This window comes from Tiliqua scincoides, chromosome 2 (genome assembly GCF_035046505.1).
Source record: "Tiliqua scincoides isolate rTilSci1 chromosome 2, rTilSci1.hap2, whole genome shotgun sequence".
NCBI classification, from domain to species: domain Eukaryota; kingdom Metazoa; phylum Chordata; class Lepidosauria; order Squamata; family Scincidae; genus Tiliqua; species Tiliqua scincoides.
Genome location: NC_089822.1, coordinates 118,138,866 through 118,162,849, shown reverse-complemented (window position 1 = coordinate 118,162,849; position 23,984 = coordinate 118,138,866). Strand labels below are relative to the sequence as shown.

The 23,984-nt window shown below is 46.7% G+C and overlaps 1 protein-coding gene across 2 annotated transcripts in view; it reads right to left on the bottom strand.

Annotated features, from left to right (window-relative positions):
• The window catches only part of SLC38A5 (solute carrier family 38 member 5), a 48,746-nt gene that overhangs the window by 7,118 nt on the left and 17,644 nt on the right, over nt 1-23,984 (bottom strand). Inside the window, exons 2-14 of one of the 2 annotated variants that reach the window (XM_066613570.1) lie at nt 21,614-21,817; nt 19,572-19,656; nt 16,277-16,392; nt 15,901-15,974; nt 14,648-14,740; nt 14,153-14,234; nt 11,340-11,422; nt 9,752-9,810; nt 9,350-9,475; nt 8,555-8,634; nt 7,873-7,973; nt 3,900-4,024; nt 2,794-2,938 (exon numbers count right to left, since the gene is read on the bottom strand). In XM_066613570.1, coding sequence (XP_066469667.1) covers nt 2,794-2,938; nt 3,900-4,024; nt 7,873-7,973; nt 8,555-8,634; nt 9,350-9,475; nt 9,752-9,810; nt 11,340-11,422; nt 14,153-14,234; nt 14,648-14,740; nt 15,901-15,974; nt 16,277-16,392; nt 19,572-19,656; nt 21,614-21,705 — 1,261 coding nt within the window. In that variant the 5' untranslated portion in view covers nt 21,706-21,817. The remainder of the gene's footprint in view (nt 1-2,793; nt 2,939-3,899; nt 4,025-7,872; nt 7,974-8,554; nt 8,635-9,349; nt 9,476-9,751; nt 9,811-11,339; nt 11,423-14,152; nt 14,235-14,647; nt 14,741-15,900; nt 15,975-16,276; nt 16,393-19,571; nt 19,657-21,613; nt 21,818-23,984) is intronic. The other variant, XM_066613571.1, reaches the window with a different exon arrangement.

The window sequence follows — 23,984 nt, the reverse complement described above, 5'->3', positions numbered from 1 at the left end:
AATTAGCAGGGGTTACTTACTTAACCCCTTACTTAATAATGGGACTTACTTCTGAGTAGACAAGCACAGGCTTGGGCTCTAAGACTGCAATCCCATCCACATCTTCCAGGGAGTAAGCCCCATTGACTATAATGGGACTTACTTCTGAGTAGACAAGCACAGGCTTGGGCTCTGAGGCTGCAATCCCATCCATACCTTCCTGGGAGTAAGCCCCATTGACTATAATGGGACTTAACTTTTGAGTAGTCAAGCACAGGCTTGGGTAGACATGCATAGGATGGGGTTCGGAGGCTGCAGTCCTGTGCACACTTTCCTGGGAGCAAGCCCCGTAGACTATAATGGGACTTACATCTAAGTAGACATGCCTGGGATTGGGCTCTGAGGCTTCAGTCTTGTGCACACTTAACTGGGAGGAAGCCCCACTGATTATAATGGGACTTTGTTCTGAGTATACCTGCAGAGGACTGGGCTCTCTTAGGCTGCAATCCACACTTAACTGGGAGCAAGCCAGATAGTCACTATAATGGACTTACATCTGTGTAGATATGCCAAGGATTGGGTTCTCTTAGATCAGTGGTCGGGGAACAGGGGTAAATTACCCCAAATGTGGTAAAAGTGAAAATCTGGGGGTAATAAGGTTGCCTTACCTAACTGTGTGCGGGCGCCGGGTGGGGAGGTAGCGGAGGGAGTCAGCGCACCCGCTCTCCACCCGCTCCAGGGGGCCGGCAGCGGGCTGGTGCGCTGTGTGCACACCGCCCGCTGCCCTGCTCCCTTCCGCTCACCTTCAGATGCGGTGAGCGGAAGGGAGCAGGCGATACACTCAGGCTGTATCGCAGCCGCCCGCTCTCTCCGCTCTGTGCGGGAGACTGGAGCTGCCCGGCGCTGTAGTGATGATGTCATCACACAGCGCCGGGCCGTCAGTGTCTCCCGCCGAGCGGACAGAGCGGGAGGAAGAAGAAAAGCCGCGCCGACCGACGTGGGATCGAGGTAAGGTGAGTATTGTTTATTTATTTTTATTGTTTATTTATTTTATTTCCTTACTTTCAAATCAAGGGGGTAACGTCTGCGTTTATAAATTTTTTGGGGGGTAAGAGGTAAAAAAGTTCCCTGACCCCTGTCTTAGATTGCAACACTATCCACATTTACCTGCAAAAGGGGGGGGGGAGGAGAAAGGAGGGCAACCCCTGAAGTGCTCCTCTGCTCCTTTTACAGGATGAGAGAATCCCAGCCTTTCCAATCTTGAACTGGGGGCCCAAGCCTATCCAATTTTCCAGCACTGGTGCAATTGTACCAATGGGACATGCACTGAATCCTGCGGTGCAGGGGCAGTCACCGAGGCCTCCTCAAGGTATGGGAACATGTGTTCCTTTACCTTGGGGCTGCATTACAGCATCACTGGTGCTGTAAAGTTGGATAGGATTGGATCCTTAATTAGAATAGCTGGTCCTTGGTGCAAAAAGAACAGCTGCTGTCATAGAATGTCCCTGTCAAAGGCATAGGAGACCTGTGGCTTTCCATATTAAGTTTCCAAAGCAGACTTTCCACATTAAGTGTGGTATGGGCTTGTTGAAGAAGCAGAAATCTGGCTAAATGATCCTGTTTGGAAGTGTTTGTAACTGATTAGCTGCACTTTTGTTTTGAGTCTGATTTAAATATGATATGAGAGCAGGGTCATTTTCTGGGCATATTCACAGAGGAGAGATCTGTGTTGATGTCAAATGAAAAATTAGAAATATAGGGAGCTGAACCTCAGAAAAAAGTGGTGTTTTTTGACTGGCTTGCAGGATTTGATGCACTGATTATGGTCCCTGAAAAATATCCTATGCAAATGTGCCATTCTGAGCATTACAAATTTCCTATTATAATGATGTTAAATGGTATGTCCAACTCTGTGACCCCAAACACTTTTAACTTGTATGTAAATTTAAGGGTGCTGCTGGAATGGGGAGCAAAGCTGGAAGAAAAGGGAGCACTCACTGGGTGGGGCATCCAACTCCAACTCAGCAGTCAGACTGGGAGCCCAGGTCTACCCTCATAGCAAATCTCGGCCATGGAGGCCACAGGTTCAGCTGGGAGCCCTGGTCTACCTAGTAGGTAGACCAGGGCTCCAAGTCCAGACAGGAGCCCAGGTCTGTCTGCTTGGTTGACCTGGGCTGTTGAGTTAAGTTAGTGCTCATGGCCCCCAGCAACTGTTACCCTGCACATGCCTGATCTCGGAAGCTAAGCAGGGTCAGGCCTGGTTAGTACTTGGATGGGAGACCGCCTGGGAATACCGGGTGCTGTAGGCTTATACCATAGTCTTTCGAGACTGAAGGTTGCCAACCATGGCCCCCCCAACACAAACTCTGGATCCGCCCCGCCTGACATGCATACTACCTTTTGGAAAGGCAGTACAAGATGCCAACTGGGAAGAAGCTTGAGTGCTATCACCACTGGCACTGCTAATGCAAGAGCAGAACCCTTCCTTGCCAGAGCTGTGGTTGCCATTTCCCATTCCCCCCCCCTTGTTCTCCCTCCTCACCCAGAGCAAAACTTCAAGTGAATTTACATCCTCTCAGGAGAGCTGTGAAATCTCCTTATCCAATCCCAATCCTCCAACACCTCAGCCTATGCTGTGCGGACTTCTGTGATGCTCTGCAAATCTCACTAGCTTCGCATAAAAGGGTTGTGTGCAAACTCTTACAACTGTTGGCATTTTGCTCTTTCACAAGAAAAAAAAAACAAGAATAATCTGGCTGATCCACTAAGTTATGGCATCTTATTACACCGAGCAGAAAAGCAGCGCATACTTACCAATAAAACCAAAAATGTCCTTGATGTTTGGCACAAATATGACAAGGAGGTTGACAATGATAAGGAGGCAGATGGCAATAATGACATGACGAAGCCAGCTGAAATCCTTCTTGTGGAAAAGTAACTGCTGTATGGCCCTGCGGATCTATAGGGGACACATTTCTATATAAGCAACACACAACACAACTGTCAAGCACCCATGGAGAGATGCTGCACAGAGATCTCTCACACACTGTTAAAATGCAAATACTTTTATATTTTATAAAATATAAAACAGAGAGATTGCTTCACATCAAATATGACAGCAGCAGTCTGAATGGAGACTCAAGCCCAGGGCTGTGACACCGGCAATTCCTTTCCCAGTCCGTCCGTCCCCCATGTATTTGGAATGATGTGCAGACAGGACTAGTTTGGGTTGCCCTAGCTTCTCTGGCCCCACTTCCCAGCAGGCCCTTAAAGGAAGGGAAGATGTCTCCAAGAATTTGTCCGCCTGTCCTTAGACTTTGCTTGCTTCAATGTGTCTTCCTCCTGGCCATTCTATCTGGCCATGATTCCTGTTCCCAGCCTTACGTGCTTGGTTTCTGTCTGGCTGCACAGGAGTTTCTGGACCCGCCTCTGTCCTGGACATGATTCCACTTTGCCTCCTGCCTAGACCTGACTCCACCCCAAATCTAAGAACTGGTATACTGCGGTGGCTAATAGCTTGTAAACCAAGAACTCCCTAGCTCAAATCTTGCCTCTGCCATGAACGCATAAACCAATCTCTTAGCCACAGCCCCATGTTTGCAATATGGGAGTGATATTACCAACCAACCTTACAGGCTGTTGTACTACAAAGCACTCTGGAACATTCTAAAGGGGCTAAATAACTGTTATGTATTATTACTCACACCTATTCTAGACAGGCTCTGGGGCCAGCTTCCATTAGTCTTTATTCAGCCTGTCCAATTAGTCATGACCTAAGCATGCTGATCCAGTCCTGACAATTGCCCTGGAGTGGTAATAACTAGAAGCAGAAACTGCTTGTAGAGAAACTCAGATGCAGGTGATCTGGGGGAAGTGCCATTCAGCACTGCAACTGGATCTAGAGGTACATGATTTCTTACCGGGAACAGAACCACAGGTACTGTGAGTGTCACAGCCAGCAGCACAGCCAACCGTACAGAGAGGATAAGCCGGTCTAGAGAGTCCACTTTGATGTAGGTGTGCAACATCTCAGCTTCCACATTCCCTGCCAAAAAGCAGAAGGGATACGTTGAGGGAAGTCAGAGAGATAGTGCCAGGGGTTGGGATGGACACAAAAAACAGTAGCAGAACAAAGACTTTAATTTTTATATCAGAAAGTCTTTTAAAAACACAATTTTTTTTAAAAAGGAAGTACTTTCCAGGGTTAGTGTCAGGACTCAAGTCTGCTGCAGATACTGAACCAGAGACACAAGCAATGTCAGGAAAGTGTTCAGCCTGTGCTCCATCACCAAACTTTGACCCAAGGAATGAGTAACATGGAAACCAACCAGATCAGCAAGGAAGCTTCTCACCAACAACAACAGCGTGTGGCCTCTGGGACACCAAGTGCCTCGGGAACAAAGTGCCAGGTAAGGCACCGTGAGTTTAGCATCTGTGCAAGTTCAGCAGCAGGACAAGGAAGCCAGGGCCCCAGACACTGCCCTTCTCTTCCCTTGAGAAGAGAGCTGCTAACCAGTGTAGGGTTTTTAAGTACCCCTAAACAAAAACAAACAAAATAAAAAAGCTATGCAGTCAGACAGCCAGCAGCAGGGTGGGAGGTATCCAGTGTTTTGCATTGAGTGCCACATGTATGACTATATGCCTCTGGGGCATAAGTCATGGGTGTATCCCCGATATGCGTCCGCTCCCTTGAAGCCTTGGTAGCCGACTTGGAGAACCAGAGGAAGGCAGGATCCCATCCCAGGAAGGCAGGAAGCAGCCCATCCCTGGGGCATTCCATGTATCCTGAGTGCATTTGGATACGGGCCCGTCCCCTGGAGAAGGGGTCCCCCCTAGGGGATTGTTTCCCTCCTCTCCAGGATGACGTCCTCCAGCCCCGAGACTTCCCACCTGGGCAGCTGAGGAGCTGCACGCCTGAGGTTGGGATGAAGCCTGATCATCCCCGGAAGTCTCCCCATGGTCCTTCTCTGCCTTCCAAGGTGACAAGGAGGGACAGGGTTGTAATCATGGGGGACCTCAATTATCCTCACATCGACTGGGTCAATTTGTGTTCTGGTCATGAAAAGGAGACCAGATTCCTTGACATGCTAAATGACTGTGCCTTGGAGCAGCTAGTCATGGAGCCCACCAGAGGACAGGTGACTCTGGATTTAATATTGTGCGGTACCTAGTACCTAGTACTCAGGACCTGGTTAGAGATGTCAATGTTACTGAGCCATTGGGGAACAGTGATCATGCTGCGATCTCTTTCGACATGCACGTCGGGGGAAGAATACCGGGCAAATCTCTCACAAAAACCCTTGACTTCCGACGAGTGGACTTCCCTCAAATGAGGAGGCTGGTTAGAAGGAGGTTGAAAGGGAAGATAAAAAGAGTCCAGTCTCTACAGAGAGCATGGAGGTTGCTCAAATCAACAGTAACAGAGGCCCAGCGGAAGTGTATACCGCGAAGGAAGAAGGGCTCGACTAAGTCCAGGAGGGTGCCCCCTTGGCTAACCAGCCAAGTTAGAGAGGCCGTAAAGGGCAAGGAAGCTTCCTTCCGTAAATGGAAGTCTTGCCCTAATGAGGAGAATAAAAAGGAACATAAACTGTGGCAAAAGAAATGTAAGAAGGTGATACGGGAGGCCAAGAGAGACTATGAGGAACACATGGCCAGCAGCATTAAGGGGAATAATAAAAGCTTCTTCAAATATGTTAGAAGCAGGAAACCCGCCAGAGAAGCGGTTGGCCCTCTGGATGGTGAGGGAGGGAAAGGGGAGATAAAAGGAGACTTAGAGATGGCAGAGAAATTGAATGAGTTCTTTGCATCTGTCTTCACGGCAGAAGACCTCAGACAGATACCGCTGCCCGAATGGCCCCTCCTGACCAAGGAATTAAGTCAGATAGAGGTTAAAAGAGAAGATGTTTCAGACCTCATTGATAAATTAAAGATCAATAAGTCACCAAGCCCTGATGGCATCCACCCTAGAGTTATTAAGGAATTGAAAAATGAAGTTGCTGATCTCTTCACTAAAATATGCAACTTGTCCCTCAAAATGGCCACAGGGCCAGAGGATTGGAGGACAGCAAATGTCATGCCGATCTTTAAAAAGGGAAAGAGGGGGGACCCAGGAAACTATAGGCCGGTCAGCCTAACATCTATACTGGGTAAGATGGTGGAATGCCTCATCAAAGATAGACTCTCAAAACACATAGACGAACAAGCCCTGGTGACAGAGAATCAGCATGGCTTCTGTAAGGGTGAGTCTTGCCTCACAAACCTTTTAGAATTCTTTGAAAAGGTCAACAGGCACGTGGATGCGGGAGAACCCGTAGACATTATATATCTGGACTTTCAGAAGGCGTTTGACACGGTCCCTCACCAAAGGCTACTGAAAAAGCTCCACAATCAGGGAATTAGAGGACAGGTCCTCTCCTGGACTGAGACTTGGTTGAAGACCAGGAAACAGAGAATGGGTGTCAATGGGCAATTTTCATAGGGTCTTTGTTCTCTGTAAAGAAATTGCAGTTTTCAACTGTTGCTTTTCAACCTCTTCATAAATGACCTGGAGACGGGTGAGCAGTGAGGTGGCAAAGTTTGCAGACGACACCAAACTTTTCCAAGTGGTGAAAACCAACGTGATTGTGTGGAGCTCCAGAAGGATCTCTCCAAACTGGCAGAATGGGCAGCAAAATGGCAGATGCGCTTCAATGTCAGTAAGTGTAAAGTCATGCACACTGGGGCAAAAAATCAAAGCTTCACATATAGGCTAATGGGTTCTGAGCTGTCTGTGACAAATCAGGAGAGAGATCTTGGGGTGGTGGTGGACAAGTTGATGAAAGTGTTGACCCAATATGCGGCGGCAGTAAAGGAGGCCAATTCTATGCTTGGGATCATTAGAAAAGGTATTGAGAACAAAACAGCTAATATTATAATGCCATTGTACAAATCGATGGTAAGGCCACACCTGGAGGTGTCCAGTTCTGGTCACCGCATCTTAAAAAGGATATAGTGGAAATGGAAAAGGTGCAAAAGAGGGCAACTAAAATGATTGCTGTGCTGGGGCACCTTCCTTATGAGGAAAGGCTACGGCGTTTGGGCCTCTTCAGCCTAGGAAAGAGATGCCTGAGGGGGGACATGATTGAGACATACAAAATTAAGCATGAGAAGGATAAAGTGGATAGAGAGATGCTCTTTACACTCTCACATAACACCAGAACCAGGGGACAATCACTAAAATTGAGTGTTGGAAGAGTTAGAACAGACAAAAGAAAATATTTCTTTACTCAGCGTGTGGTCGGTCTGTGGATGTGGTGACGGCATCTGGCCATCTTTGCTTCTTGTGCTGGCTACAGACCTCCTTGTCTCTTTTGATCTCTGTTTTGCCCCTTGTATGCCAGGAACCTGGGCCTGAAAATTATACAGTGGCCCCTCCTGCAGTCAAACCTACAACTGGAGGGCCTCAGAGAACCTCACAGACACAACTGCAATTTCTGCAACTCTGAAGCATAAGCTGGCTGCCAGTGTTTCCAACTGGCTCTCCTGGGCTCTGTCTTCCAGGTGCTCCCACATCATAGCTCAGTATCTCTGTCTCCCAGGCACCCAGTAAGGATTTAGGAAATGTTCCCCACATTTGCTCATTTTAACCAGAATGTTTCCTGGCTGTCCCATGTCACTTTGTGCTCTGCCTTCTTCAGGAAAAAAGTACCACAAACAAAGAAGTAGTGTTGGCATCAAGCTGGGACAGTGGGGGATAAGGCACTTAAGGAGCATCTGTCAGGTAGCTAGAGATGTGAGAGACAATTCACAAAATTGAAAGAAAGTTACCTTCTGCCTTTATCTCCTTTCCTGAAAGAAAACAAAGCTGTGCCCACACAATCACCTACTGGGGTGGTAGTGAGGGTTGTCCCTTACCATAAAAAGTGAGGTAGCCAAAGATGGCGGTCAGTAGGTACATGACAAACATGGCCAGGATGGAGACATTTGCTACATTCTGCATCCGACGCTTTGAGGCCCTAGGCAATACACAGACAGTTAACACATGCCATTACAATCAATCCCTTCTTGGTGGTGGGATTAAGAACCAAGAAGTTTTGGCTTCCAAGCATTTGTTGCTGTAAGCAGTAGAGTTTTGCAAGGTGTCACGTTAGAATCCCACTCCTGGAGGAAGTAAACTTTATGAGTTCTTTGGAACCAACATAAGGGCAATGCAGCTCTGAGGTAAGGAGAAACTGCTGAACTACGAAGCAAGTTTTTCTCATTACCAAAATCTTGCTTCATGTAATTCAAATGTGTTTGCATCTTTGTCTTATTCTTAGGCCCAAATCCTAACCCACTTTCCAGCACTGGCATAGCTGTGCCAAAGGGACGTGTGCTGCATCCTGCAGTTGGGGGGCACTCACGGAGGCCTCCTCAAAGTAAGGGAATGTTTGCCTCCTTACCTCAGAGCTGCATTGCCCTTATCTTGGTGCTGGAAAGTGGGTTAGGACTGCACCCTTAGTGAGTCAAGGTCCACTGTCAGGCCATTTTACATCCTTTGAACATTTCAGAAACATTTCTCCCTCTAACCCTTTTTTCATGTCCATGGTTTACTCACCTGCGTAGTTCAGTGTAAATAGGGAGCACTTCAGGATGGCAGACAAAGGCAAATGCCAAGATGGGGATGGCGTATGCTGTCTGCAAAAGGCAAGAAAAATAAGTTAATTTCCTGTACACTGCTGTCCTAGTTCCGAAGCTAGATCCCAGCAATTGTGACAGGGACGTTTTCTTGGTTTTTGTTTATTAAAAGGAACACTACAGTATTGAGACTTCATTATGTGCACTTGTATAACATGCAGTTTACCCTAAGTTCATCCATCCATTTGTCAATTTGAGTCTTAGGGCATGAAATATAAGGCAATAGTTACTCATTCTGTACCTCCCTTCTCTTTAGTGTCCTATAAGGTATCCAAAGATGATTTTCATCTCAAATTTGTACTGGTCAGTGACCGTAATAAAAGATTCTTCTACTTCATCTCAAATAAAATGCGTTCATGTCTTTAGCCAGAATTCTGTGTTTCTCATTTCAGCGAAACATAAAATGACACATTTTATATCTGCAACATTTGAGCCATCATTTTTATATAGCCTCCTATAAGAATGTACCAAGTTAGGGCCCAATCCTATCTAATTTTCCAGTGCCAAAGGGGCATGCACTGCATCCTGTGGTGGGGAGGCAGACACAGAAGTCGGCTCAAGGTATGGGAAAATTTGTTCCCTTACCTCGGGGCTGCACTGTGGCTGCACCGGAGCTGGAAAGTTGGATAGGATTGGGCCCTGCATTGCTACGTTTTTTATTTGATGCACCTTCTGCACCCCAAGCCCCTCTTAATTTAGGATTCCTCATGCTAACCTTGGAGTTGACAGTGAAGATCTTGGCAGCACAGACATCATCTTCAGTGGTGACATTGTAGTATTCAGGAACTTCGTGGTGTGTTTCATTGAGGGGGCAGGGGATCTGGAACTTCTTGTAGATTACCTTTGTGGTTGGAATGAAAAATAGATGGTGAGTGCTATTCCTATAGAACAGGAAGGGAGTGGGTAGAGAAATGGCTTCTGCCAAAATATTCTCTAATATGCAAATATTAAGTGCCCAGCAAGCACTTGGTCCATGAATAAGTCTGGTGGTTTACAGAGAAGTTAAACTGTGAGCTGCCAGACTCAAGAGTGGACAGGTCTCCTAGGCCTTTAATATCCATGTAGGATTTCCCAACATTTCCTGTCAAAGGTATCTGAACATTTTTTGTCAACTCACCGAGATGAGAAAGAAACACATACAAGTGAGCGAGAGTCCACTTGTGTAACCAAGATAGCCTGTGAGAAGAGGGAATGAGAGAGACAGAATACACAAAATCAGAGACGAATCTGATTCAATTAAGTCCTCTATTAAATCAGTCTTCAACAGGTGGGTCTTGGCAATGCGACCATCACCAAGTTGTTATGAGACTCAGGAGTGTGCAGTTTGAATAGTAGCCAGGGCGAAGGGTCCTAAATGAGGTTAATCCAACCAGAGATTTTGACTTTGGAGGGTTTGTTTTGGCCAGGCCCTCTCAATCCTCAGCAGGCCCCCTCAATCTCCTTCCTATCCACCTGCTCTCCCTTGCTGCTGGGCACTTCCTCTGCTCTCTGCCTTGCCTGGCTTCCACTTCCTCCCCTTCCATCTTTCAAAATGGACTGCACGTTCTTGCCATGCCATTCTCTGCTCCTCCTTTTTCTTTTCCTGCTCGGCTTGGAAGGAAAGAAGGGGCAGAATGACACAAAGAAGTACACACTGATTGGCTGCCACTGGGTAGGAAAAAGCTGCACACTTGCCCACTCTTCTTGCTGGTGGGCTCTTGAAGATGGATCGCATGTTGCAGTTTGGAGTCAGAGGTGGGTCCTAGCTCTTGACAAGCTGAAGGCCCTACCCTAGTACGAGTGCATATCTCTGTTCCAAGGGACTGCCCAAATGCTTCTCATTTCAGATATAAGGAGTGCTGAAACAATGCCCCAATCCCTAGTATGCCACTTGGTGTATTGACAGGAGGGGGACAGGTTTCTTGTGCCTTTAAAGTTGTGTGACAGGCAGAAATTCAACCAGCAGAGCAATCCTCATCATAATATCTCTGGGCTGTCACCTGTTCAATTTCTTCCAGCCATGTGGTTGTTAAAAGGTTCAAGAATCTTATTTTCTTAAAAAGAAATGTTAGCTACCCTAGTAGATGGCTCAGTTGGAGAATGTCTGAAACACAGAGATCTCTCTTCTAGGTACTTCAAGATAGAAGGGGCACAAAAAATCAGCACCTTGGAAAGGCTTGTTTCTTAACAAATAAAGCCAGCTTCATAGCAGGGCTACAGATGTACAATAATTTCTACTTTCTGCCAGATGAATGTATAACATATTATTTCCTATCAGAATTTAACAATGCTAAAATCTTGGAGTGTTTTTGTTATGATTACATTGTCCAGTCCATCAACTCACCCGCCCCTTCTTTCAGAAACCTTTCAGTGCCACCACGAGTAATTTGGCATTGGTAGGGCCAAAACTAAATGGTCAGTGGAAGACCAGTGCTAGCACCTTACATTTTCAACCCTGCATGGAGAGATACAATTCCTTGGAGCAGCAAGTTTTAAGGACAGATTGAATGTGCATGGAGGGAAGGGTTGTTCAGGTGAAGCAATACTCATTCCCTCCAGCAGGGGATAACAGAGACATCCACCTACCCACCAACCAATAGAAACTAAAACATACACACAGCTCCCTTGAACTCTCACTTAGAAGATGATCGATTCTGCACACACTGATGCTGTTTATCCAAAAGTACTCCAGTAAAACGCCCTGGCAGGAATTCTTCATCACTTACCCAAATGTTTCATCATAGCTAGGGGCAGGATGACACAAATGCTGACGACGATGATCAAAACATTCCCATTCATGTACCACTCACTGAAAATAAACAATATAAGGGTCATGAGAGCCAGAAAGCAGTCCAGCTTGCTTCCAAGGCTGTCCAGAAGCAAAAGAAATAGGGCTCCTTCCCCTTCAGCAGTTGTAACTAAAAGGGGCTTTGGGCACTCAGGGCAAAGGGCAGGTTTCAGTCGCACAACACCACTCTCTCCAAGTGCAGCAACAGCAGCCAATCCACTTGTATAGGAATAAATAAAGGGGGTGTATAAAGGGTCACCACAAGGGTGCAGGGTGAAATCTGTTCCTGGTGATCCCAAGGGCAACACATAGGGTGCCAAATAACAACCCATCTACAGTTCAGCAAACATCTGCATATTGTTACCTGGGAATATATATATTGTTACAAACACACTGAGGCCCAAATCCTAACCAACTTTCTAGCACTGACATACCTGTGCCAATGGGCATGTGCTGCATCCTGCAATTGAACAGCAGTCACACAGACCTCCTCAAGGTAAGGGAATGTTTGTTCCTTTACCTCGGAGCTGCATTGCCCTTATCTCGGTGCTGGAAAGTCGGTTAGGATTGTGCCCTAAGACATTCGTGGCTGGATGAGTTGAAAACATCATTTAAAATGTTGCTCGAGTCTTCAAGTCACAGTTTAAAACAAATTGTAGAATCTAGTCTCAACGTTTCACTTTCAACTATGGAAAGCATCTTCAAGGGGTTACAAAGCTGAAGAAGACTCCATCTAACTCCAGTCTAAAATCTTAAACAATTGGTTCTTATGTTCTTATGTCCTTATGGTTTAAAAATATAAATAAAATAGGGGGGACTGTGAGGCCCAAGTATCAAACTACTCATTACAAGACAGCTGTGTGAAATGTTTGCCCGACAACTGCTTCTCCATTGTAAGGCATTCTTAACAGGGGGTGCTTTGTAATCTAGAAGCAGCAGTGTCTCTGCATGTTTAACTCTTTTCCATTGTGCCTCTTTTCCCCCCGAAACTTTCTCTTCCAGCTGCTCGTACACCCCTTTCCTGGCTGGGGTTCCAGACCCACCTTGCTTTGGATTGGAGAAATAGCTGTTGGGGATGTAACATGCAGGGGCAGCCAGCCCCAAAGCCAGTTGAACCTTGTGCTTGGGTAGACTGGGGAAGGCAACAAGCCGGTGGGAGATGTCCCGCACCCCAAGCCCACCTAGTACCTCTCCTGCCCTGCTAGCTGCTTCGCCAACTCCACTGGGCTGCCCCACTCAGTGACAGAGCTAAAAAAGGAAGATGAAGATGGCATGATGAATGAGGCAATTGTGTAAATGCACTAGCACGTCCATACTAACAAGGATTGGGTGTGGGTGACACAATTGGGAGGGGGCTGTTGCATTTGGGGGTGGGTTCATGCAGTGAACTGGCTTGGGCCGCTCCTGGTTAAACACACGGCTACAACATGATGTGTAGTATCGCCAAGCCTAAAGCAGACGTCAAAGGGAAATGTCACGGGTAAGATTTATTTATGAAGAAGTAACGCTCCTCCTCCTTCCTCTTCCTCCCTGTTTTTGGTTGGTCCTCCAATTCATGGCACTGCAGGTGACAGTGGTTCAGAATTCTCCTGGTCAGGGAAGGCATGTGTGAATACGTCAGCAAGCCCCAGATGTATCCATTTATAGATGAGAAACAGAGCCAAAAAGACCAGCTGTTTCTCTCAATAAAACTCCTCTGAAAACCTTGCAGCAGAGCTAGCTTGGAGAGAAGGAGGGGGTGGAGGCATTCTCCTAGCACATACCATCTCCAGTTTCATTCCAGGTCATAATGGGTCTAATGCTGGCTCCACAAGGGAGAGGCAAGGAAGGTTCAGGCCCTTAAAAAATGACTGGGTGTCCCCTCCCCAAGCTGACCCAAGGGCATGCGTTTTCACAGATGATGTATAAGGCTTTAAAGGAAATACTGTTGGTTACTACTCAAATTTTCATTGCTAACAACTGAAAACCTCTTCATAGAGCTCTAAACCCTCTACTGGCTGAGGAAGGCATGGGAGGGAGAGCAGAAATGTATTTATTTATGTAAGCTATTTATATCTCCCCTCTGATCAATTGGAGTACTAAGGCAGCACACAATAGAGTAAACCCACTTTCAGCCCAATCCAACCTAACTCCCTGTGCAGTGATGCAGTTGTGCCAATGGGGTGTGTGCTGCATCCTGCAGGGGAGTTTCAGGCTGTGAAAGCCTTCTTGAGGTAAGGGGACATTTGTTCCTTTGCTCCCAGCCTCACAGTAAGCCCGCCTCACAGAGACTCGCCCCACTGGGTCTACTCAGACCTAGGAAGGTGGATCAAGGCTGGGGAGGGGGATAGGATATTGGCATACCATCCCCTTCCTGGCCTTTATGTGTCCTCCTCCCCACACTGATCTCCTTCCCATCCTCCCTCTCCCTAGTTGACTTGCCACTGCCAGGGGATGTAGATGGACCGCCGGCATGTGCTAACTGCTTTCGACAGCAACAGGCTACACTAAATGGTGCACTTAGTGCATGCTTGGCAACTGTGGTAAAGGTCCTTATGTGTAAGGCGCTATTAAGACTGGGCCATTTGAGAGAAGGTCTCTTTATTTCTTGCATATATTTCTAAACAGAGCTGCAGCTGAACCCTTTCTATTTTTTAATTGTATGATTTCATCTTTGTTGTGCATGTACTGTTAGCTGTCCTTTCCAACTGACAAAAAAAACAAAAAGGGAAAGTTGGTAAGGAAGGTAGAAACAGATGTCATTTTCCTTACTTGGTGTTCCCACTTGATCCTAAGAAGGTTTGGATCACAAGAGGCAGTTCAGATTTCACAATGAACAAGTAACTGGACATTGCTGTGGAAAGAGAAACCCATCAGGAAGAGTTCGCATTCCCTTTTCAGCCTGCTGGGAAGGAGGGACTGATGGCCTGAATGGCAGATACTCTGCAATTGCCACTGGAAAGTGCAAATCTGAGCACAGAATTCAGCACAGAATTTGTGTGAAGAGAGGGCCTGAGTGAACCTGCAGGTTTCCTCACCCACACCCCTTTCCCCAGGCAGCAGAAGCAGAGCACATTCTGCAAATGTATATGAATAAATGCCCTGCGCAATGCACACAGGCAGCAGAATTCCACACTGTGCTGCGCAGAATTTGTACTCCCATGGCAGAGTCTCTTTTTTCAAAACTTCCAAGCACACACAGCTCTGCCTGTTTTCCCTCCTTTGACCTGGTGAGGGAATGATCCTCCAGTAAAAGCAAGTCCTTACCTCCAATGTTGTGCATCGAGATTATCACAGCAGCGACAACTTTGCCTGAGTGGCCAAATGCTCTGAGACCCAACTGTTCATAAGCTCTTATTCCTGGATAAAGCAGAGAAATAGAGAAAGGGGAGAGTAGAGCTGCAAGATGTTTTTACAGTTGGCTTCGCCATCACCTTAAAGATAATCCCTGAATCACGGCTGAAGTCACCAGCTGATTCACAGGACCTCTGTTTACAAGCAAAGCTACTTTCACTATAAAGTCACCATGATGCCCCCTTGCTATAGTAGGAGAGGACATTCCCTCCTGACCTGCCTGGTTAAGAAAATAAACAGCTCTGTGGTAGTAATAGCAGATGGAGAACCAATAATGCTCTTCAGGAGACACAGAACTGGTATGGAGATTTAAGTACGAATCTCACTCATTTAATTACATGGCCTTCAATCAATTTACAAAACAAAAAATGGGATTCTGGCACTTTGAAAATTGCATGATTGTCATTTGGTCACATGCAGTACTGATGTGAAAGAGGCTTAAGGACACTTAGGGCAATATACTACAGATTTGTATTGATCTTATACCATTTTAGTTGCCATGGTTTCCCATAAAGAATCCTAGACTTTGGAGCTTGGTGAGGGTGCTGAGGATTTTATATTAGAGATCCTGGTGTGCACCTTACAGAACTACAATTCTTAAGGTTCTCTTGTGAGATGGAATGACTACCCAACCAGGGTAAGTTTGTAGGGTAGATATGCCCTTTGTGATATGTAGGATAGATATGCCCTCTTAGCTGGGTAATAGTCTTCAGTTCCATGTAACTGTGTGCATTCCTAAGAGCACTTCAGATCTGTGCTGTTCCGATTTGTGGTTATCAGCAATCCACAGAGTTACTGTCAGTCTGACAGTCACAAACAGTATGCTTGGCACAAGAGGATGTCGTGAGAGAAAAGCTACCTGCCCTTCTCTAACACAATGGACCAATGAAATGCCTTACACCAGGGGAAAAAAAAAAGCTAAACCCTTTTGGAATCAAGTTCATTCTGCTCAAGAAATTGCAGCCTGCTTCCAATCATGTGTGCCCGTTGGGCAAAAAGGCAGGGTACAAATTAATAAAATCATCATCATCATCATCATCATCATAGGAACAAAGCTCTCAAGTTTGCACTCCCCACAGTCAGCACATTTTCAATTTGCACCTTATGGTGCCCACTGTTGGCACACTGAGAGCACTGCAGGACTTCTGCAGGCATCCACAACTTACCCACAACTCCAGCACATTTCAGCAGCAGGTGAATGGAATAGGAGGAGAGCAAAGCAATGCAAATCAAAAGCACCCTAGTGAAAGAAGGACAAAAACTAACATCAGCCCCAAACCCCTCTTCCAGGAGCAGGTGGAGAACCTGGAAGCCCAGCCTCCTCAAGTTCCAACTTCAAGCCCAACCCAGCCACCCCGCTCCCAAAAGCTTGGAGAAGACCACAGACCTCCACCCAACCCCTTCCCAAGCTTTCACTCTGTGGTCCCCAATGCATGGTTTCTCCACCATCTCATGGTTTACTACTGAGGGTGGGGTGAGTTTCCACTCCCTCCCAGAGCAGTGAACTTCTCCAGGGCTGTGTGCCATGGGTGTGGTACTCACACAAAGAGGACGATTCCAGTGTTGCTCATCGCGTAGGCTAGGCCTAGGATGCCACTGCCCATGATGGCATTGCTGAGGTTAAAAACTGACATCCCGAACGAAGTCTTCCCCTCAAACTGCAAGCCAAGGCAGAAGAACAAGACAAAAGCCAGGTTAGTGAGTGTGGCAAGACACAAAGAGAGAAATGGGGCATGTGTTGTGTGTGTCTGAGAGAGAGAACGAAGGAAATGTTAATCAAGAAAGCAAAGAGGGAAGAGTCAACAGGCTCTCATGTCAAAAGTCAGAAGCTGAATATGGTGGTAACCTCATGCAGATTAGTTGCCACTTAACACCCTTTAGGACTCACAATCATGGTGGATAAAGACTGGGGTTCTGGACATGCAAGAAGATTGTGGATGAGGTGGTAGAATGTGAATAAGGCAGAGTAGACCATACCATCTCAGACTGCAGGTGGGGGATATTGTGTTGAAGCATATTAAAAAAATGCGTAGCCAGGTGAAAATGAGCACATAAGTCCTTCACCTGCTGTTGTGCTGGTTTTCTCTTTCTAGGAAGTTCTTTAATGATAGGGAGCATTCAAAAGTGTGATCCCCCACCTGCACTCTGAAGTGAGTCATTCTACTCGACCATCTCAGTGACCTATCACCTCATTCTGCTGCATGTGCAGACCAGGTTTAAGACACACAACTAATTAGCCTTCGCTTTTAATTTTTAATAATGGCTATAGCTGAAACTGAGAGGGAAACTGACTCAATCCCATGGAAAAGCAGACACAAAGCAAAAGCCTCCCGCCTACCACTGTATGAACAGCAATGGAGGATTGTCCCGTCATTGTGTCAGTTAGCTGCTTACTTGCATTTGCTGTTGCGCAAAGAAATGGCAGTGGAAGTGCTTAAGGAAAGTGCTCTGTGAAAGATATTGCTGTTCATGCAGAAGAGGAGGATTTAAACAGCATTTTATGCATTGGTTCATATCGCAGACAGCAACTGAAGCACCACATCACAAGCGTTGTCCAATAGGAGCCTGCAACATACCTATGACCGCAGTCACAATAGGAATAGATGTGCTAACCAGAGGGGAAGAAAGGCATTTTCCCCATGTACAAAATAACGCTCACCAGTTCTGGGAAAATACAACAAATATTCCACAACAAAAGGACAACCTACAGAAAAGAAGTTTGGATTGTGCATAACAAAATGGATGTCACTAGGCATTTATTGTGCAAAAATCTTGTTTTCTAAAGAGGGCTTATTCCCTGTAAGCACAGAGTTAGAGGGCTGGCAAAGATTCTAGATCAGCCATTTTCAACCACTGTACTGTGGCACATTGGTGTGCCGCAAGTAGTCCACAGGTGTGCCACAGGAATTTGGGGGATGGTCATTTGTTAATAGGGCCAATAGGGGATGTGAGCCCCCTACTGGCAGCATGTTGTGCCTTGCCAATTGTCAAAAACCTGATGGTGTGCCTTGATAATTTTAGTGCCTTGTCAGTGTGCCATGAGATGAAAAAAAATTGAAAATCACTGTTCTAGTACTAATGTGAAGTATCTGGCTGTGAACTAGTTTATGTGTCCAGAGCAATCAACAATGAAGAGGGAAGAGGTCGCAGAGTACAACTCAGAGATTAAAAGTAAGAGAAGGAAAAGTAAGCAGGAGACTGACTGTAGATGATGGACAAACAGGAATTCAAGAATGGTGGGCTACAGCCTGACCTTGAGCTGAAAGTGTGTTGGAGGAATAATGCTCTTGCTAGGATGTACCATTCACGACTGCAGATGGGGAGCGCATGTTTGCATGCTCTCCTGTATAACAAAAACTCTTCCCTTATAAAGCAAGCATGGAGAAGGGTACTGACAAGCTTGTTTTCTAACTCAGGTATTCTGCACCTTACTTATAAGGAAAGGCTATAGTGCTTTTGTTTTTTAGCTTTTGTTTTTGACTACAGTGCTTTTGCTTTGTTATTGCTGGGGGGAAAAGCAAATGAGGGGAGATATGACTGAAGCCTATAAAATTATGCATGGTGTTGAGAGTGGACAGAGACAAGCTTATCTTACAGCCCAATTCTGTAGGCTGTACGGCAAGGTGCGCCAGCACTACAAGGGACCCACCGTCACGGTAGGCCTTCTACCAGTCTGCACCACGCTGCTGGTGGTGAAGCAGCTGGAAAGCCATGCACCGCCAACAGTGTGGTGCAGACTGGCCACCAGGAAGGTTTTGCTGGCAGGGCAGGAAGTGAGGCAGGATGGGGGAAGATCACAGCTGAGCCGATGGCCGCCATATTCCAAAGGCCTGTCCTGGGTTGGACACACCTTCAGCAGGCTCTTCAAGGTTACATTACAAAAAAGAGCTGGTATTGCTTTGAGGAGTCCCATTAGGGAACCTTCCACAGCCTAAACCTAGATAAGTTTTTCCCCCTCCAACCTCTCTCACCCAGCCTCTTCCCAGAGATGGCACAGTGGATGCAGTGGACCTGCATTCCTCACATTGGGGATGGACTGTTATTTTTCCCAATACTAGTAACAGGGATCATTCATAGAAACTGACTGACAGGAAATTTAGGACATAGAAAAGGAGGTACATGAAACATAATTAGTCACACAGTGAATAATTAAGTCTGTGGAATTCATTACCACAAGATGTGGTGTTGGTCACCAGTTTGGATTTCTTTAAAGGGGGATTGGGCAGATTCCAATGGAAGAGAGGAGTATCAATGACTATAAGTCATTCCGGCCATGCATTACTTCCAAGTTCAGAGGTAATATGCCACTGAACACCAAATGTAGGGGAGCAATGGTGGGAAGAAGGCGTACCTTTCTCTTCTGCTTGTGGCCTACCCAGAGGCAGCTGCTAGGCCTATGTGGGAAACAGGAGGCTGAATGAGATGGGCCTTTGGCCTGAGCCAGCTGTTCTCATGCAGGAATGACAGAACATTCAATACCTTCTGCTCTACCCCACCCACAGCGGTGTGACCAGTACACAAAAAATCTGTTCCTCGTGATTCTCCTGATCATGTGCTTCAGCTCTTAATGTCAAAGATCACCCAAAAGGAGCATCTGAAAAACTGAAGACAGGAAGGGAAACTAGAGACGCAAAGGTAGTGATATATGTCTGTTGGTCTGTATGGGGTTTCTGCCAACCCCATAAATTTTGAGGAATGCAGTGGAGCCTGTATATGGTCAGGAAGAAGGTCCATGAACTGCTGAAGTCCTAAATTCTATTCTCAGAAGTTTGGGAGTCATGATTCTCAGATTCTACCCTGTGTGAGACAGGGAAGTCTGGGCACCACAATTACTTACATCTGTGAACTGGTTCAGTTTCTTGCTGTTGTTGTGGGGCAGAAACTCCTCTTGCTCAGTCATGGCATGTTCTTCTCCCTCAAAGCTGAGAAGGGGGATGACACAGGGTCAGTGCAGTGGAGGTGGCCCTGTAGCCACACCTGTTCCTCCTATTCAACATCAGCAAGAGTCCCACCCTCAAAATCAAACACACATTTCCAACACATAATTTGATACTATCCCCGATCCTCTGTTCAGTCCCTTTGCAGACAGGAAATAATTTGATTTCTTTTACTAGGTAAACTGCTTTGTGAACTACTCTTGTTGAAAAGCAGTATATAAATATTCTTAGAATGCAATCCTAACATTCCGTTAGGCCGGTACAGGCCCCCTGCGCTGGCCAAGAGTGCCACAAATGTGCCGCAAAGCACATTTGCGCCTCCTCTGGGCTAGGCTGGGGCAGAGGCCCATACCGGCCCACAGATGCTGGTCAGTGCCCAAACAGGACAAGTCTGTGCTGACCCAGGCAGGCTGGCACAGCGGGTGGTGAGAGGGCATTCTGGAGAGGGGGTGCTTCTGGTTGGGGGGAGGGCAGCCCAGGAAGCAGGTTGGGTTCAGGAGGAGGGTGGGACTGGACGCGGCAGTGCAGGTCATATCCTAACCGCAACTCCCAACTTGATCAACCTTACATGGGCTGCTCGGATTTGCACCAGCAACTTCGCTGGCACAGATCTAAGTAGCCCTATAGGGATGGCTGGGGTATTACTCAGGTAAGGGGAAAAATATCCCCTTACCCCGTTGCCCTCCAACCACCTCCTAAACTGCATTGGATACAGCGTGGGCCACTCTGCCTGTCTGTTCCAGCGCGGGTTAGGATTGGGTTACCAATGATAATAATATGGAGGTTTGGAGAATCTGGACAAGGGAACAAATAGAGGCAAAAGAAAATACATGAGGGAAGTTATTGCTGTAGAAGTGGGTAATAGCACAGAAGGAGGGACAGATAGCTTTGACAAGCAGTCCCTGGATAACAGTTGTTGTCAGCATGATTTCAGATTTCTCTCCATAAGTAGAAAGGCTAGAAACTTGCTTTTTAAAATGAAATGAAAATACTCTCAGGAGCCTCCATTCGACAGCAGACAGAATAAGAATTTGGGAGTTTTGGCAGGGGGTGGGCACAAAAAGCTGGGGGCTTCTCCTACACAAGCTACGTTGAAATGAAAGGGAGCTATAGAAGTGTCCTGCCAGTGCAGCCTCTTTCCAACTATTTCCTTGCCTTCTAGCAAATGGGATTTTGCACAGCAGTTTACAGTGACTTACACAGTCAGCAAAGTCAGCAAAGATTTCAAAAATGGAAATGTCCATTTCATTCAGATCTGTGGATGTTTGGGTCAAAATAATGGATACTCATTGCATTCAGTGGTGATATTCTGGAATACAGGGCCTAAAAGCACGACACTCTACTCTACACTCTGGGAGTAAATGACCAGTCATATTCCCCTGCAATACATATAATGCACAATGGGGACTGCTAGCCCGCACCCTGTGTTGGTTGTCCCAGCCATTTTATATTCACAGACCAGTTCAGACAATCAAACCAACAAACCTCCCCCTTTGCAAGCTTACTGGCGGTGGGTGTCTGCTGTCCACTGTCACGCGGACCCTGCAAACAACTGCTCACCACTTACAGCTCTTGCTGGCGCTATAAACACAGTGGGAATGAGCTTCGGCTCACACGCTCTGTCCTCCCCCACCCAGGGCAGAGGTGTGGTTAAACTAACCAGGATTCCGTCATCACAGCTTTATTCGAACCTGGGAGCTGTAGCTTAACTGCAGTTTACAAGACAAAATGTGTAACTAGGACTGGATCTCCAACGCTCAAAAAACTCACCTTATAAAAGGCTGGTATGTTCCACTACTCAGGGAAATGGAAGCACAGAACACTCTGAAGACTTCGAAAACTGACTGCTGGACTTCAACTCCCCTGTTCCCAGTTGGTATACATCTTTCTCCCTTGCTGCTCATCCCTACACTGCCTGCCCATCATTATCCCGAACACTTACCCATTTTCAAGGACAGCAGCCTTGTCATGATTGGGTACAGTCCCATTGAGCCTCTCAGTGCCCACCTCTTCTCCCATTTTCTGCAGCTCCATCCCAGATGTGCAAGTAATCCTCTGTTGGGGTGTGCAAGTATTCGTGTGTAAGTGGCAAAGTTAAATTCCCAACTGGGAGAGCAGCAGCAATGCAAATGGATCAGCAACACACCTGAGGACATGGAGCAGAGGATTTAGCAAGCAACGTACCATAGCATTTGCAAAGGGTTGTGGGGGTTGAAAGAGGGTGATTTTTGGAACCACGTTACCTCAAAGTTCTACTCCCAGCTGCAGGATGCGTGTGAACAAAAAGAAGAGGGTGGGAAGGGAATGGGACACTGCCAGAAATGTATTGCCACTGCCTTTTCACTTACTTTACCACATGCTACGGAACATGCAACGACTCCAACCCCCTGCCTGGGGGAGAGTCTGTCCCAACAGGAGGTGGGTGAGGAAGGACGTTCCCCAATTCCCCCTCCCTCCCTCCCCTTCAGGCAACAGCTGGCATGCCGCCCTGTCTGGCATTTTCTCTCATCTTAAAACCTGCCCGAAAAGGATGGTATATTGTTGTTGGCATCCTTCAGTCTCGGAAGACTATGGTGTGCTTTGAATAGTGGTTCTGGAATAGTGTCCTCTCCAGTGCGTGAAGCCTGGGTAGAGTAGATATGGAGGATAGACTGTTACCCATGCAGCAAATCCCCCCTCTCCACGTCGCTGAAATGGTCCAATGGAAGGGCAGGGGCCAATACGGTTGGTTCCAGCGGCGTCACAGGAGTTGCCAGAACGTGACTGTGTTCAGCCATGAACTGCCTCAGGGACTCCGGCTCGGATTTTGCCTCGAGGTTGACTCCTGAAGCCTTTTCCATAACTGGATGTAGCCACAAGGCAGTGGAGGTTTGGGAATCAGAGTTTTCCTTCTCTCAGATGAGCTGCCTTCCCAGGCTAATGTCTACTCCGTGGCTGTTTAGTTGCCTCTTATGACAAGTACAGCCAAACTGAGGGCCTATTCTTATCCCCCAGCCCCCAGGGGCAGGATGGTATATACTCGGCATATAACCTGCTGTAACCCCCTCTCCTAAAAAGACCCAAAAACTGCACCAAGGAAAGACAAATACTGCACTCCAAAACATTATCTAAAGCAACCATATCAACTTTGCATAATTCAGACTGCTTCCTAAAAAGATTTTAGAGTGTGAATATGGGGGGAGGGGTGATGCCCTCTGCTGGAGTCTGATACACAGGCCAAAAAAGGGCAGTAGTGGAAGGAAGAGGCAAAGAGATTTTGCTAGTGCAAAATCACTAGCCAAAGGAACCATGGGGAGTGAACAAAACAGAAAACTTTTTATTCCAAAGAAAATGCAATTCATAGGATTTAAGGAGCTACTTCCATACTGTGTTCAATCACGAGTACATTTACAGCACAGTCCTATGCATGTCTACTCAGAAATAAGCCCCACTGAATTCAATGGAATTTTCAGGTAAGTACATGGAGGATGGTGGCCTTAATCCAGTTCAGTCTATTCTGTAATCACTAAGAACCTGAGATACTACGGCCCTGCTGCCTGACAGCTAAATGAGTTTTCAAGGGTATGTGGGGTTCCAACTCCACCCTTCCCTCAGACCACTAGCAGGAAGTCTGGGAGACATTTGCGGGGACTACTGCAATTGATAAGTTGAGCACCATCGATGCACATAGCACTATACATAGGAGAGGGCAGGTCCTTGCCCCAAAGGGCTTACAATTGAGATATGACCCAAAGAAAATAATAGAGAAAGGGAAGGAAAATGGAGGCAGGGGAAGACAGAGAAGAATGTGCAGTTACTTCAGTGGTAGAATGGACAGAAGCACTGTAACAAAGGCTCTGCAGAAAAGGTGGGTTTCAAGAAGAGATAAAGAAACAAAAAGAGGATCCATTGTGGAAGAGTTGGGTGGGGGGCAGCTCCAGGCAGGGAAGGAGAAAGGGCAGAGATGCTGGAGGGTGCAGGAGACTTTTGGTTGGTAGTGAAATGTATTATTATTTATATTACAAATGATACCCTTCCCCCACATCTCAATTCTCTCCATAAAATGACCCCCTTTTTATTTCTTCTACCCAACTGGGTAAGGTCAGTTCCAGGCCTGAGGGAACCTTCAGCCAGGTCCCTCCTATGGGCCTCACTTTGCAAGGGATCTTTTTTGCAATGGATCTTTTATTGGCTATGGCTGCAGGCATTGGTCACAGCAACTGCCATTCCCCCCCCCAAAGGGCCCCAGACCCATCTGCTGCAGCTTGCTTGAATTATGTACTTGTATTTGTTCCAGGATTTTGAAAAATCTACTGCCTGATTCATCAGGAACA